The following is a 16926-nucleotide window of genomic DNA, read 5'->3' on the forward strand; positions in this document are numbered from 1 at the left end:
ATAGCAGAGGAGGGACCCTTCTGATTGGACAACAGGAAATGAGGACTCGCTCGCTCGCTACACCTTCATTTGGCGCGAAAATACGTCGAAAAAAAACAATGTTTTGCCATAATTGTGGTCAAAAGTTGTGGACAGATACTTGGAAAAAGTCTGGAGTCTTTGGCTCAACCCACCGATGGACCAACTTCAGGTAAGTTAACGTAACCTTATTTGAAGGTAATGGTGGGTTTCTCCTGCCTGTCGTAAATGTCATGCCTGACCACGCTAGCTATACACTCCAAATTCCATTGAATTAACGTTAGGTGACAAGAAACATTAGTTTAAAAAATACATATCTTTGCTGTTACCACGGACATATCACGTTAATTATGTGTATTTGCGTATTATGATCCTTGGCGGACAATCGCGTTGGCACCACAACATCCCTGCCTAAAACTGAAGTAACTGCCCCCTCCCCGCTTGCCATTCAGATATTTAGTCAATTATTTATGAGCAAGGTGATAAGGAGATATGATCAGATATCTGTCAAGGAAACCGTGTCCTCAGCCATGTGTTTTATTTTGTACCGTTACTTTTGTTTGTTTCTATGAACCTGCAATGAATGCTTTGCCATTTTATAAGAATGCATGTTGTGCTTCCCTGTAATATCACAGAATGCTCCATTCAACTCAAACCCAAGATTCAAAACCTTTCTGGAATACCGGAAGAAAAAAGGAGAGGAAAGGCAACTTTTTCCTTTGGCAAAATGCGGGATAAGAAAAAGGAAAAAAGGAAAGTGCAGGTAAGCAAATGCGATTTGATATCGCTCAGAATGAGAGCAAATAATTATTTCAGTGTTGACTTGCTGTCGACTTCACATCATCATTTGAACCCTATATCTAAACCCCCTGGTAGGGTCAATTTAATGGCAAATAATATAGTTTTGCTTCAAGTCATGTTCAGACATTAAATATGTAAATGTTAAAAATAGGTTTCTGTATTGTGGTCAATTCACTCAAAGAACATTCCCTGAGTTTATCTGTTGGACATATTTGACCTTTCAACTGATTCCTGATTATGAATATGAATTGATGTGTTCTGTGGAAATGAATAAAAAACGATTCTTACCTGTTAGTTGACCAAGATCAATTAATTGTTGGAATGCATTAAGCATTCCAAGTATTGTTCTTCCAATCTTTATTCCGCCTTCTTCTTCTTCTTCTATTTCTTCTGTTGCACCTTTCAACTCCTTCACACTTTCAGCTATTAAAACCGTTCCAATATTAAAATATTCAACTCCTTTCCGGCTTTCCAGCTATGACTTTTAAGCTTTATACCTCTTAAGCTTGAATTTATATAAATCAGTAATCATGAATATTTCTTCTAATGGTTTTCCAATGGAGATTTGAAATGTTGACACAAGTCTCAACTGTTTTATGAAAAAAACTGCTTGTTGATATCTATTCTACTTTTTTCATAATCACTGATTATGTTTCACTAGTTCTTTGCTCCGTTTCTGACTTTTACATGAGTGTGTATTGCGTCTGCTGGAGTGAGACCTCGAGGGCTAGAGTGTGGGGCAGCGTCAGAATCTGGTTAAAAAAATATGGAACTTCTGTCCTCAGAGCCAAAGTATACACTTTTGAAAAGCCTCAATGATTATCTGTACCTTAACCATGACGCTCAGAATGAAGCGGTTTCGTTGAAATACGTAATGCTCTTTCAAATACTACTACAACCACTACGAATATTACTAGTACTACAACTGATACTTCTACTACCATACTACTAGTATTTCTACTGCTATTAATACAACTACTACTAATGTTATTACAAATACTACTATGCTAATAGTTTTAGTATTACAGCTGTTTCTACTGCTATTGATACTAAACCTACGTCTACAGCTAGTACTACTAATACCACAATTATAACTATAACTACTACTACTAATATTACTAGAAACAATTTTAAACCTCCTTTTAGTCATCTCGGCTTTTGTTATTTCTGTTTTTTTTAAATTCAATTAAGCTCCTGCAACTTCTGTATTTTTTAGAAAATCTATTGAAATTCAGCTTCCCCACTACCTGTATTTTTAGCAGTTCTTTAAAATAATTTCAGCTTTTCTTGTGCCTGTATTAACAGCAATGTTTTAATATTCATTTCTGTATTTTTTTTGCAAGATTTCACATTTATTTCAACTGTTTTCATTTCGGCTTTTTCAGCAAATCTATAAATTCCTTTCAGCTTCTCCCATTTCTGTATTTTCAGCAATTTCAAATTAATTTCAGCTTTTCTAATATCTGTAATTTCAGCAAATGTATTCAAATTCCCTTCAACTTTCTGTATTCTCAGCTATATTTAAAAATTCAGTTCAGCTTTCAGCTTTTTGCATTCCAACGCATTTTCAGCAGGAAATGCATTTTCTAGTTCTTGTATTTCTTCCGCGGCACCTTTCAACTCCTTCACACTTTCAGCTATTAAAACCGTTCAAATATTAAAATGATCAGCTTCTTTCCGGCTTCCGGGCTATGACTTTTCAGATTTCTATCTCTTAAGTTTGAATTTATATAAATCAATAATCATTAATATTTTAACATGGTTTTCAAATGGAGTTTGTTTTCCAAATCCTCTAAAACTTCTTAAAACCTTCAGATTTTTCAGCTTCGCAAATCTTTCAGCTACAGACACCATTTAAACTTTCAAATGTTGATACAAGTCTCAACTATTTTATGAAAAAAACTGCTTGTTGATATCTATTCTACTGCTTTCATAATTACGGATTATTTTTTAACTGGATCTTTGCTCCGTTTCTGAGTTTTACATGAGTGCGTATTGCGTCTCTTCTCCTCAGAGCCAAAGTATACACTCTTGAGGCTTCATTTCTTCAGATTAATGATGGCATGGTTGTTCTGATTGGATTGTGTGTTCATGGAATCCCAGAGTTCTTTAATTTTGGTTTAAGGAGTGTTAAAGTGACACAACCTCTGGCAAAAGCCCCATAGGCTCTAATACAAATCTGCCGACATATTTCTCAAAAAATCCAGAAGGTACACGTTTTGTAAACTGTGACAGGAGCCGTATTTATTACTGGACAGACATAAAAACCGCATCCATGCGTTCAGTAGTAGCGTTCAGTGTCTTGGGTCTCGTAAAAACGTCTTATTTTTTAGATAGCTGTTATAGTTTTGCACTAGAGGACACTTGTTTGAGGTGTGGTTTAACATGGCGCTAGCTAGCTGTAGCGGCCGTCTGCCATTTCCTGTGTGTGAGTGTTGGTACTTTTATTTTGAAATGTAATTAGCATCAGAATCACGTGGGCAGGTGTGCAGCGGTTTATGAATGAGTGTAGGCATCTAGGCAGAGTGATGGTTGTATGGACATGGGGGTGAGTCGGGAGACGATACTTTTTGTTGACCGTATTCTACAGCGCACTTTATTGCATCGTTGCACAGCATGTATCGCTTCGCCTGCTTGGATGTTTTTTAACTTGACTTTCGGACAATAAAATCAATGAACTTCACAGGAGGAATCTGCGTCTGTTTGGAACGAGTCCACACACCAATCTCCCGTACTTAGCCTCACGTGACTCTACCGGATTGTAGTCACCACATTTGTCAACAAAAAAGTAAACAAATAAGTAATCAGTTACATACAACAAACGTGCAGTCTTTATCACGGATTCCTGTCGGATTACGGGGTTATGGATCCCAAGAAGAAAGCTGGATTACATCGCGACAGAGATCCTTACCGAGCCACGGATTCATCCCAACGCGAACAGCCACGGTAGGCACGCAAAATCCCCACTCTCACTCATGCTGCGTTTGGAAAGGTTGATGGTTTGCGGGTGTCCATTGGGGATCGCCGTCTTTCCGGGTGACGTTCGCCTACATCGACTGTCGAATTGTTTGGCTCGGCAGTGCGGAATCGGATGTTGAATCCCATTTGGAAACGTGAATTTAATTGAACGCTATTGACTCGTTGGTGCACCGTGAAAACTTGAGCTGTCGAACTTGAAGGCACAATGAGCGAAACACATGATCGCGACGTGAATAATGTTTCCGAAACAATGGAAAAACGAGAAGTCAAACTAACTGCAAAGGCTTTGGCAATAAAAATTGAAAAACTTCAAAAGGAGCGAAAGGTGCTCGTAGATAAAATCAAAGCGCTAATTCCTGCTATAAAAGAGCTTATGAAAAGAAAGGAAAATGTACATCAGGTGCAACAACAAATACAAACCCTTATTCAGCTCCACAACACGGCCATTAAGCTACATAAGTCATTGATCCCTTTGCTACCAGAAAGCAAACAAATTCTACAAAAGGAACGGTTCTTAAGCATCGAGAGTTACACCAACGTTTTCAAGGACAATGTTACCCAATGGCTGAGTGAAACTACTGTGAACTTGGATGGAAACGACTTTGATGGCTCAAACAAAGATGTGCCTGACTCTGATATGCACGCCTCACAAGCACCAGCAAAGGCCGTTTCAATGCAGGGAGATCCACAGGATTGTGTGAATCCATCTGACAGCATATCCAACGTGGGAAGCAGGGCCACGGCCAGAAGCTCTCAAAGGTCATCTATATCAAGCATTTCTTCTGCTCGCATAAATGCTGAAGCTGACCTGGCAGCACTAATGGCACGACAAGGATTTCTGAAGGACAAACATGCGCTGGAGGAGGAAGAGGAAAGGATACGAAAAGGAAAAGAGAGACTCAAGATGGACGAGGAAATCGCTGCACACATGGCTAAAGTGAACGTGCTAAGGGCAGCAAGCATGACCGGTTCTAATTTCCCCGAAAATGGACCTCCGCTCATCCTCCTGGGTGACTTCAACATCCAGACAGAGAAGTCACCTGACCTCTTACACCTACTCTCTTCCTTCGCTCTGTCACTTAGTCCCTCTCCTCCTACTCACAAAGCCGGCAATCACCTTGACTACATCTTTACTAGAAACTGCTCTACCACTAACCTCTCTGTAACTCCACTTCATGTGTCTGATCACTTCTTCATCTCTTACTCCCTTCCACTCTCTATAACTAACAAACCTCCCTCATTGACTAACTCTATACCGGCTCGTCGCAATATTCGCTCCCTCTCTCCCTCCTCGCTGGCATCCTCTGTTCTATCAGCTCTCCCTTCAACTGACTCCTTCTCACTCTTGCATCCGAACGCTGCTGCAGAGACTCTCCTCTCAACTCTTTCCTCCTCTCTAGACTCTGTCTGCCCTCTTACGACACGACGGACTGGCAAATCCCCTCCGGCTCCGTGGCTGTCTCAACCGGTCCGTGCCATGAGAGCCACCATGCGAGCATCGGAAAGGAAATGGCGTAAATATAAACGACCTGAGGACCTGCTCGAATTTCAATCTCTTCTCTCCTCGTTTTCTGCTTCTATCTCTGCTGCCAAAAGCTCTTTCTACCAATCCAAAATCGAATCCTCATTCTCCAACCCCAAAAAACTCTTCTCGATCTTCTCCAATCTCCTCGAACCCCCTACCCCCCCTCCCCCCTCCACCCTTCTTCCGGGAGACTTTGTCAACTACTTCACCAAGAAAATAGCTGACATACGCTCCTCCTTCTCAAACCCACCTCCTACTTCTCGCGTCCCACCGACCTCGCCTCTTTCGCCCTCACTTTCCTCTTTCACCGCCCTCTCTCCCAACCAAATTCTTACCCTAGTAACCTCTGCCCGTCCGACCACCTGCCCTCTTGACCCCATTTCATCACATCTTCTACAATCTATTGCACCCGACCTTCTTCCGTTCCTCACCTGTCTCATCAACAACGCTCTGATATCTGGCTGTTTTCCCAATTCTCTGAAGGAGGCAAGAGTCAACCCTCTCCTGAAGAAACCCACCCTCAACCCTTCTGAAGAAAACAACTACAGACCGGTCTCTCTTCTTCCCTTTTTGTCCAAAACCCTTGAACGTGCTATCTTTAATCAACTCTCCTCTTATCTCCACTGTAACAACCTCCTTGACCCCCACCAGTCAGGTTTCAAGGCAGGCCACTCTACAGAGACTGCTCTCCTTGCTGTCTCTGAGCAACTCCACACTGCTAGAGCCGCCTCTCTCTCCTCTGTCCTCATCCTTCTGGACCTCTCTGCTGCATTTGACACGGTCAACCACCAGATCCTTATTTCCTCCCTTCAGGAACTTGGTGTCACAGGCTCTGCTCTCTCTCTTCTCTCGTCCTACCTCGATGGCCGCACCTACCGGGTAACCTGGCGAGGATCTGTGTCGGAACCTTGTCCTCTTACTACTGGAGTTCCTCAGGGTTCCGTGCTGGGTCCCCTCCTGTTTTCGCTTTACACAAACTCTCTTGGCGCTGTCATTCGCTCGCATGGCTTCTCTTACCACAGCTATGCCGATGACACCCAACTAATTCTCTCCTTCCCTCACTCGGACACCCAGGTGGCGGCTCGGATCTCTGCCTGTCTAACTGACATCTCTCAGTGGATGTCCGCCCACCATCTGAAAATCAACCCCGACAAGACTGAACTACTTCTCTTTCCCGGAAAAGATTCGCTTACCCAGGACCTGACAGTCAACTTTGGGAACTCCGTACTAACGCCCACCTCGACCGCTAAGAACCTCGGCGTCACACTCGACAGCCAACTCTCCCTGACTCCCAACATTGCCGCGACAACGCGATCCTGTAGATACACGCTCTACAACATCAGGAGAATACGTCCCCTTCTCACTCAGAAGGCAGCGCAGGTACTGATTCAGGCTCTTGTCATCTCCCGCCTGGACTACTGCAACTCCCTCCTGGCTGGTCTCCCTGCCACCGCCATTCGACCTCTGCAGCTCATTCAGAATGCAGCAGCTCGACTGGTCTTCAACCTTCCGAAATTCTCCCACACTACTCCACTCCTCCGCTCTCTTCACTGGCTACCGGTGGCCGCCCGCATCCAGTTCAAAACATTGGTGCTCACGTACCATGCTGTGAATGGATCGGGTCCAGCTTACATCCAGGACATGGTCAAACCCTACATCCCAACCCGCACTCTCCGCTCTGCATCTGCAAAACTACTCGTTCCTCCCTCACTGAGAGCAAATCACTCGACTAGGTCTCGACTCTTCGCTGTCCTTGCGCCGAAATGGTGGAACGAGCTCTCTGAAGACATCAGGACCGCAGAGAGCCTTCACATCTTCCGCCGCAAACTAAAGACACACCTCTTCAGACTCTACCTCGACTAATGACTAACAAATTGTAGCACTTAAATTGTACTTGTAACGTCACTCATCTATAGCAAATTGTAAATTGGCTTATTTGAGGAAATTGCACTTTCTTGTTTCTTGTTCTCCTGAGTTTGTACCCTATGGTTGAATGCACTTACTGTACGTCGCTTTGGATAAAAGCGTCAGCTAAATGACATGTAATGTAAAAATGTAATGTAAAGGCAGCGCAAGACAATACGACAACATGAATCCTTACTTTGGTGAAGCACAAACACAGTCAATGCAGCTGAGAGCTGATGCTGCTACATTTGTTCCTCAGACGTTGGCAGCACCTAAGAGGGACGAGCAAGTAGCATCAGCGATCCAGCCACAAGAGCTAAGGTCAGAATGGCCACCCAAAGTTCACATGTTCAACTTTCTACTTCTCAGCACCATATGCACGAGCATGGAACCACTTTTAGCAACGAAGGGCCTTTAGGTGTTACGTTATTGAAATTATGAAAAGGCAAAATGAAATAACAACCTTGCTGGTACAGCAACAACAAATGGCATCTCTACCCAGAAGAGATCTGCAGGCTTTCGATGGCAACCCATTACAGTTTCACACTTTTATAAGAGCTTTTGAGAACGGTGTCGAAAGCAAGTCGAGCAATTGCAGTGATCGCCTGTATTTCCTTGAACAGTTCACTAGAGGTCGCCCAAGGGAACTTGTACGAAGTTGTCAGCATGTTGAGCCTGAAAGGGGTTATGCTCAGGCTAAGGCTTTGCTACAGGAACACTTTGGTAATGAGCAAATAATTGCCACTGCTTATATGGACCGACTTCTGTCATGGGCCCCAATAAGATCCGAAGATGTTAATGCATTACAGGATTACGTTTTGTTTCTTCGAAGCTGTAGCAATGTGATGAACGGCGTACAGTATATGTATGAACTGGATATGCCCGCTAATATGCTTACAATAGTAAAGAAATTGCCATACAAGCTTCGGGATTGCTGGAGAACAGTAGCCTGCGAGATACAAGAGAGCCGTAACCAAAGGGCTACATTCAGCGACATTGTTAATTTCGTTGAAAGGCAAGTTAGAATTCTAACACACCCAGTGTTCGGGAATATCCAAGACCCCGCGCCGGCATTAAGTAAAAGTATGAATCGAGCCATCTCTAAACCCAAAGGAAGTATTTTCGCTACAACTGCGACCACCGTCGAAAATAGGAATATTGGAACACGGGAATGGAAACGGTACACTGCCTTACCCATCAAAGATTGTCTGTTTTGTGAAGGTGAACACACTCTAGAGTCATGCCCTCACCTGGAAGAGAAGACTCGCACCGAAAAGATCACATTCTTAAAAGAAAATGGTGTTTGCTTTGCCTGTTTATGTACAGGACATATCAGCAAAGATTGTCAAAAACGGTTGACATGCCAAGTGTGTTGTATGAAGCACCCCACAATGCTTCATATTCAGTTTAAGGAGAAGCAAGCAAAATCTGAAACTGAACAAGAGCCAGGCACGGCAGTGGGCAGAGCCTTAATGTCCAATGGCCTCACTGGGGCTGGTGAGGAAGAATGTAAACTTCCCATAGTCCCAGTACAGGTTAAGTCTAGGAAAGGTAATAAGACAGTGCTCACTTATGCTTTCCTAGATCAAGGAAGCACTGCTGTTTTCTGCACTGAGAACTTAATGAATAGGCTTAATCTCACAGGAAAGAAAACTCGTATCCTTTTACGTACTAAGGGTCAAGAGAAGGTCATGAACACCCAATTAGTCACAGGTCTCGAGGTGGCTGGTCTGGATGGTGAGATATTTTGCGAACTGCCAAGTACTTTCACTCAGGAGAGTATGCCTGTCAATAAGGGAAATATTCCACGTCGACAGGATCTTCAGAGATTGCCTCACTTGCGACATGTTCATCTGCCAGAGATCGACGCAGAAATCAAGCTGCTAATAGGAACTAATGTGCCAAAGGCCTTGGAACCCTTAGAAGTGATCCGTAGCGTGAACGATGGACCTTATGCCATCAAAACAATTCTAGGGTGGACTGTTAATGGACCATTGGTAGGAGACAGCAGCGACGCATTTGACATTGTCACAGTCAATGGAGTTTCGGTTTCAAACTTGGATAAGCTCTGGTAGCAACAGTTCAAAACTGATTTTCCAGAATGCAGCCACGAGGAGCAACCTGCTTTGTCAAGGGAAGACCAAAAATTCATGAAGCTGGTCAGAAATTCAGTGAGCCTTGTGAACGGACATTACCAGATTGCATTGCCCCTGAGAGAATGTAAATTAAACATGCCAAATAACAGAAAAGTCGCAAAGCAGTGTACTCTAAACCTTCGAAGGAGGTTCAAGAGAGATGTGTCTTTCCGACAGCAGTATGCAGACTTTGTGGACAATCTCGTCTCCAAAGGATATGCTGAGCGAGTATCTGCGGAGGAACCGACTCGTGATGATGGGAGATTGTGGTATATCCCACACCATGGCATCCACCACCCTCGAAAGGGGACGATGCGGGTGGAGTTCGACAGCGGAGCACCTTTCCAGATGACATCTCCCAATGATCAGCTCCTGCAGGGACCAGATCTCACCAGCTCATTGATAGGTGTTGTGACCAGATTCAGGAAGGAACCAGTGATAATCTTGGCACAAATAGAGTCCATGTTCCATCAAGTGAGAGTACCAGCAGAAGACACGGATTTGCTGAGGTTTCTCTGATGGCCCGATGGTGACTTTGCACAAGAACTGGTGGACTTCAGAATGAAGGCGCATCTCTTTGGTGCAACTTTATCACCAAGTTGTGCTAGTTTTGCACTTAGAAAACGTGCTGTCAATGAAGGGCAGTTCAGTCTGGAAGCTATCGAGATGGTTTTAAGTTGACTAAATGGACGAGTAATCAACGTGCCGTGATTACAGCAATACCAGAAGATCAAAGGGCAAAAGACAGAAAAGGACTAGTACGGCTACTTATCAAGACCAATTTTTTAGATAGGACAATAACCAAAGTCCGTTTGCTACTGGAAGCCGAGGTCTGAATAGACAATTACTTTTGACTGACTTATCTACTCACACGACAAAAGGTGGTGGTAAAGATCACCTTGACAGGCTAAGTGCTTGAACCTCTGGCCTAGACTAGACTCGTTCGTGAAAGAAGATGACTACACCCCCTTACTGGAATATTAATCATGGGCATTCATTTGATGTATGTTTTATTGTGTTTTTTGTAATTACTACAGTGTTATAATTAGGGGCTGGGATGTAGCGGCCGTCTGCCACTTCCTGTGTGTGAGTGTTGGTACTTTTATTTTGAAATGTAATTAGCATCAGAATCACGTGGGCAGGTGTGCAGTGGTTTATGAATGGGCGTAGGCATCTAGGCGGAGTGATGGTTGTATGGACATGGGGGTGAGTCGGGAGACGATACTTTTTGTTGACCGTATTCTACAGCGCACTTTATTGCATCGTCGCACAGCATGTATCGCTTCGCCTGCTTGGATGTTTTTTAACTTGACTTTCGGACAATAAAATCAATGAACTTCACAGGAGGAATCTGCGTCTGTTTGGAACGAGTCCACACACCAATCTCCCGTACTTAGCCTCACGTGACTCTACCGGATTGTAGTCACCACACTAGCATTTCCCAAGCAATAACGGGACCAAACGGCTGACAAGTAGCTAAAACAGCGTGCCAGCACTCTCCCTCCCCTACGTAGTCTGACAAACACACAGGCCTACGTGGGAGGGAACATGGCGCTAGCTAACATGGCTTTAACATGGCGTTAGCTAGCGTAGCGCTAACATGGCGCTGGCTAGCATTGCACAATCAATAACAGTACCAAACGGCTGACAAGTGGCTCAAACAGCCAGTGAAAATCTCTCATGTCTTTAGATAGCTAGCTAGGCTGTCTTTGATTGCCTTTGTGGCACTGACTCATGCAGACATAATACTACCGGTATTTCTACTGCTATTAATTATTCAACAACTAATAATTTTACTACTGCAACTAGTAGTACTACTGCAAATGATACTATTACTATCAATACTACTACTGGTATTTCTACTGCTATTAAAATGACTCCTAGTAGTGGTACTAAAATACTACTTCTAGTAGTGACTCTGCAACTGACACTACTAGGAAAAAGTACTGCTAGTAGTTCTACTGGCATTATTACTACTAATGTTACTACAAATACTATTATGACTAATAGTATTACAGCTGTTTCTACTGCTATTGATACTAAACCTACTATTACTACTTCTACCGCTAGTACTACGTATACCACAATTACAACTATAACTAATACTACATACAATTTTAAACCTCTTTTTATTCATCTCAGCTTTTGTTATTTCTGTATTTTTTTAAATTCATTTACGCTCCTGCAACTTCTGTATTTTTTTGAAAATCTATTGAAATTCAGTTTTCCCCTTTCTGTATTTTCAGCAGTTCTTTAAGATAATTTCAGCTCTTATGCCTGTATTAACAGCAATGTTAAAATATTAATTTCTGTATTTTTTTTGCAACTTTTCACATTCATTTCAGCTGTTTTCATTTCTGCTTTTTCAGCAAGTCTATTGAAATTCCTTTCAGCTTCTCTCATTTCTGTATTTTCAGCAATTTCAGGAGACTTAAGCTATCAATCTACCTCTGGGTGAAAAATGAGCCGAAACGTTGAGGCATTGACTCCGTCGGGCTCGGGTCGGGTTCGGACAAAATAGTTTAAAGGCTGTCAGACTTGGGTCGGACTTGGGTCGGACTCGGGACAAACTCTGTCGGACGCGGGCCGGGCTCGGACAGAAAAAGTCGGCCCGATCCATGCTCTATCGCGCACCCCAAGGGGTGCCCACACCACACTTTGGGAATCCTTGCTCTAGGGTGTAGTATAAAGCAGTGCATGTACCTCTGGGGTTAAGTATGAAGTACTACATGTACCTCTCGGTTGTAGTTTAAAGCACTGCATCTACATCTGGGTGTAGTTTAAAGTACCACATGTACCTCTGGCCATGGTGGGTGCTCCACTGCTGCTCCAGTTTGTGTTGGCCTCCCTTCAGGTAGTCGTTGGTCAGACTCTCAAGACGTTTCTTCTTGGCCTGCATCATCTTGCTCATGAGCTGGAGATAAATAATAACAACACAGATGCTTATGTCCCTACTTTGACCCCATATTGCAAGTTCTATGGATTCAAGCAGTATTGATTCAATACGGTATTTGAGTAAAAACAATTTAAATGTGACAACAATTCAACAACAATCGGATAAAGTGGAGGAATGCTTCGGCCTCCCAGTTCCTTTGGTAAACTGTTTGTTGTGTGTGCTTAACAGAGGAGATATACGGTTAAATGTGAATTTAACGCTTGCATGTTCCAACAATAAAACAAAACACTCGATTGGTCCACATATAACGTCTGCATCAGGGCTGTAGTGGAGGGTAAACGCACGTAAACGCCGTTTACGCACCTCTGGAATTTTGGAAATAGCGTTTACGCACCTATAAATAGCGTTTACGCACCTCAAAGTTACCTGCGCCTTGTATTCTTCCGTTGGAATAATCCGAAATAAACTTGGTGTAATTTTAAAACAGCTAAGACTACGTTTCCTATTGTTGAACATATAAACGCCGTAGTCTGAATCATGTTCATCTGCGCTGTATTACGGTCTGTGAGCATCCAATCAGTGCCTTGCGGCTGCAGCAGCGACACCAATCAGGATCCAGGAGGTGTGTAAACACATACATGCTGTGGATCAGCCCAGTGGTCCCCAACCTTTCTTACCTCACGGACCGGTTTCATGTCAAACAATATTTCGCGGACCAGTCGAGAAGGTCCGACGGGGGGGGGGTGTAGTAGTCGCGCGCTCTGTGTTCGCTGGTCGTGCACGGCAAAAGAAAAACGCCTGGTGACGCGTAGATTAGAAAACAAGTCAGTTCTCAATGTGAAAAAAAACATGCTGTATAGGCTATTTATGATGACATAGGTAGTACATGAGTGTTCCTTTAACTTATGTTGTCAGTGTAATTGACAGGCTGCTTAACTGGTTAACTCTTAGTTCAACATATTTTTTCAGGCAGTGAGAGGACAGGCAATGATGCAGAGAGCACAGGGAGAGGAGAAACACCAGGTCGAATAGAGAGAGGAGAAGCACAGAGGAGCCTTGAACCCCAGAACATATGTTCTGGGGTTCATGGCTCCTCTGTGCAAGGCAGGACCTGACGTGGACCTGACGTGGAGGACAAGGAGGCCCTCTGGGCACTACTGTAAAAAGGAGACTCCATATGTAGATAGTTCTTAATCTGCAATTGTCTTGTTGTGTTGTGTTGACATACTTTTCTTTACTGCTTTCTTAGATTTAATAAACTACAAACTACTAACACATGTATTCATTGTCATTGATTGTATATGACTTTTACTGATAACATAATGCAATATAGCCAGGACAGCCTTACAGAGTCGCGACGCTTTGTGTTGCGTTGCTTCACATTGCGTCGAGGTCTGTATGATCACAAAATTCAGAGTTTGCCGACCTCTAATTTTACCACTACAGCACTGCTCTGCATGGAAACAAACTCACAATATCGCACAACAAATCTGAAAAAGAAAAGAAAGACAGCAAGGGATCAACCTCATTACTTTTATTAATATTTTAGGTCCCCTTCCCCTTCAAGTGACGTTTGACTTACGGAGAATTGCCATCTGTCTTTTCAGAGACTGAAACTGACGCCTACAGTTCCTCCAACTCCCCCTCTCACACACACACACACACACACGTCAATAATCACCTGTGTGAAATGCTTGGCCAACCTGTCATGCAGCTTTGGAGCACAAGTTAGAAGTGTCATTATGGAACCGAATTCAGCACTTCTCATTTTTCCCATGAGTAGAACAGATTCAATTGCAAACCCAAAAACCACAACACTAATTTCCATTCACCCCAATGACATTTTTTATTTGAAGGAAGTCCAGTTTAAAATGTCTGAGTTTTTTGGTCTCTGACAGGAAAGAAAAAATGCTGATGTATAAAGAGCAAAAAGTTGGCTGTGTAAAAGTGCACCTACATCGTCTTTGGCAGGTTGAATTTCTTCAGCTGCCTCAACCTCTGCTGAGCCTTCGGAAACGGAAGGAATCCACAGTAGTGACGGGGGAGGGTGGGACTCTGAAATCTTCTTCCTGAAATCCACAACCATCTCCACTGTCCACCTCGCTGTAAATGCAGTCCAGGATTGTGTAGTCTGCACGAGGAACACACAGAGGGCCGTTTACAGATCAATAATCAAGTATCTCAGGATTCAGGAAACATTTATTGCCATAATATGTCAGACATATAAGGAATTTCAATCACAATGCTTCTGTGACTTCATCATCATCATCATCATCATCATCAGGAATCAGGATCAGGAAACATTTTTTGCCATAATATGTCAGGCATACAAGGAGTTTGACTTGGTGGTTGGTGCGTAACACCAGACAGTATGACAGTAGATGACAAGACAACAGTGCAAGAGGAATAAAATAAAATATAAGTCAATGGGTTAGTTTAAAATAAAGGAATAAAAGGTCACAGGGTGACGTGGCGGCCCATTTACAAATATTCCATCAGACCCTTAAAAGGCACTTAATGCATTAAAAGCAAGAAAACAAAGTTGATTTTTGTCTTCTATGTGGTGCAAAGTTAAGACAGAGTGTTTAATACAATATCTGTTTGAAATCAGTAAACACCCAATCAGGGCACTCACCACGATGATGGTGAAATTCCATGTATGCAGTGTACTTGTTTGGCCAGAGATACAATCTTTTCAAGGTTCAAAGAGCTAAATTAGTGAGTGGATTGTTCATGGTAAAAAAAAGGAATACGTGGGGGAGGAAAGTACATGATGTTGCAGAGAAGGGGACAATTTCAGAACAGGATCGGTTTTGTGGTATTAAACTTTACATCAATCAACTACCAATTCTCTATGAATCTTAAACCAGTATTCTAATTTTAATGTCAGAAAACACCTTAAAGTATGTAAAATAAACAATATGCTGTGACATTGTCTATGTCATGAGTACTTCAGGAATAAAAACGGTAGCTCTTTCCACTATCTATTCAATTTATCTCCACGTCTTTTCCATCTGGACCAGACATGCCGAACACGTAGCGCCTCTGTGAAAGAGTCAAGCCTCGGGCCTTCCCTTCTCATCCATGTGTGTGTTTTTGGCATCTAGAACCGGGCAGCAGTCCTGTGTCTTCACAGACAGTCGTACATGTGAAGTGTGCGCTCCAGCTGCTGGACGACGCGCTGGTAGAAGGCAATCTGCTCCGTGAGGTAGGCCTGCATCACGTCTTTGAAGTCCACCTCTCTCTGCCGGTGGAAGTGGCTCATCTCGGCCTGCAGGGCGAAGCCGACCGTCCGGCAGCGTTTCCTGATGCCGTCGGCCTCGTCCTGGTCCATCTTCCCGTCATCGCTCATCCGCTGGCTCTCCTTCACCTTGGCAAAGGCACCTGGGTTATGGAAAGAAAGTTGGATTTGAATTTAACAGCATTGTGTCATTATACAAACAATAACAACAAATACTCCACACAAGTAGTTACTTTCTACAAAATAGTATATAGCATTGTCAAACCAATACCTTTACCCTCAGAAATTCACTCGTGTAAATCTGCACAGAAACAATCAGCGTGGTTACTTGGATTCGAATAACTGGCTTAGTCGGACTGAAATCGAATTATCCGTTTCATGTAAACACCTTTGTCCGACTATGTGCAGTCCGACTACGATCCCATTAACACCCCTGGATAACTCGATCCGATCCAGTTGATAGTTCGACTATTGCGCCATGTAACGGTCGCCGCCCTCCTTCCTCCCAGGTCGTGACCCAGAAGTCGAAAGAGACTGCTGGGAGCCTGGCTGGCAGAAAACAAACAAACAACGCTATGGACAACACAAGAGTCCCTAGTAGAGCACAAGGGAGTAGATTTGGGTGTTCGGTTGCCAACTACCATGGGTAAGTTAATTTCAGTTGCATCACACTAAAACAAGTGCTAGATACCAGCAGTGCTGTAGTGGTAAAATTAGAGGTGGGTAAACTCTGAATTTGTGATCATACAGACCTCGACGCGATGCAAAGCAACGCAACACAAAGCGTCGCGACTCTGTAAGGCTGTCCTGGCTATATTGCATTATGTTATCAGTAAAAGTCATCTACAATCAATGACAATGAATAAATGTGTTAGTAGTTTGTAGTTTATTAAATCTAAGAAAACAGTGAAGAAAAGTATGTCAACACAACACAACAAGACAATTGCAGATTAAGAACTATCTACATACGGAGTCTCCTTTTTACAGTAGTGCCCACAGGGCCTCCTTGTTCTCCACGTCAGGTCCTGCCTTGCACAGAGGAGCCATGAACCCCTGAATTGACGTGTTCTGGGGTTCATGGCTCTTCTGTGCTTCTCCTCTCTCTATTCGACCTGGTGTTTCTCCTCTCCCTGTGCTCTCTGCATCATTGCCTGTTCTATCACTGCCTGAAAAAATATGTTTATTATATAATATACAATATTATATATATTATATAATATTTAAGAGTTAACCAGTTAAGCAGCCTGTCAATCACACTGACATAAGTTAAAGGAACACTCATGTACTACCTATGTCATCATAAATAGCCTATACAGCACGTTTTTTTCACATTGAGAACTGACTTGTTTTCTAATCTACGCGTCACCAGGCGTTTTTCTTGTCCTTTTACCGTGCACGACCGGCGAACACAGAGCGCGCGACTACT

The 16926-nt window shown here is 43.2% G+C and overlaps 1 protein-coding gene and 1 long non-coding RNA gene across 7 annotated transcripts in view; one reads left to right on the forward strand and one right to left on the reverse strand.

Annotated features, from left to right (window-relative positions):
* The window catches only part of LOC120812645 (uncharacterized), an 18398-nt gene continuing 1472 nt past the window's right edge, over positions 1–16926 (forward strand). For 3 of the 5 annotated variants that reach the window (XR_013454831.1, XR_013454832.1, XR_013454829.1), the window contains exons 1-2: positions 1–190; positions 654–781. This is a non-coding gene — a long non-coding RNA (uncharacterized LOC120812645). Of the gene's footprint in view, positions 191–653; positions 782–15366; positions 15481–16009; positions 16148–16926 lie in introns of those variants that run through there. The other 2 variants (XR_005710691.2, XR_013454828.1) reach the window with 2 other exon arrangements.
* The window catches only part of LOC120812642 (sorting nexin-33), a 17959-nt gene continuing 15473 nt past the window's right edge, over positions 14441–16926 (reverse strand). For both annotated transcript variants that reach the window (XR_005710688.2, XM_040168787.2), the window contains one exon: positions 14441–15643. Coding sequence is in view for 1 of the 2 variants with exons in the window: in XM_040168787.2 (XP_040024721.2) it covers positions 15390–15643 (254 nt within the window). In the remaining variant the exon portion in view is untranslated. The remainder of the gene's footprint in view (positions 15644–16926) is intronic.

Source organism: Gasterosteus aculeatus, chromosome Y (genome assembly GCF_964276395.1).
Source record: "Gasterosteus aculeatus chromosome Y, fGasAcu3.hap1.1, whole genome shotgun sequence".
Classification (NCBI taxonomy): domain Eukaryota; kingdom Metazoa; phylum Chordata; class Actinopteri; order Perciformes; family Gasterosteidae; genus Gasterosteus; species Gasterosteus aculeatus.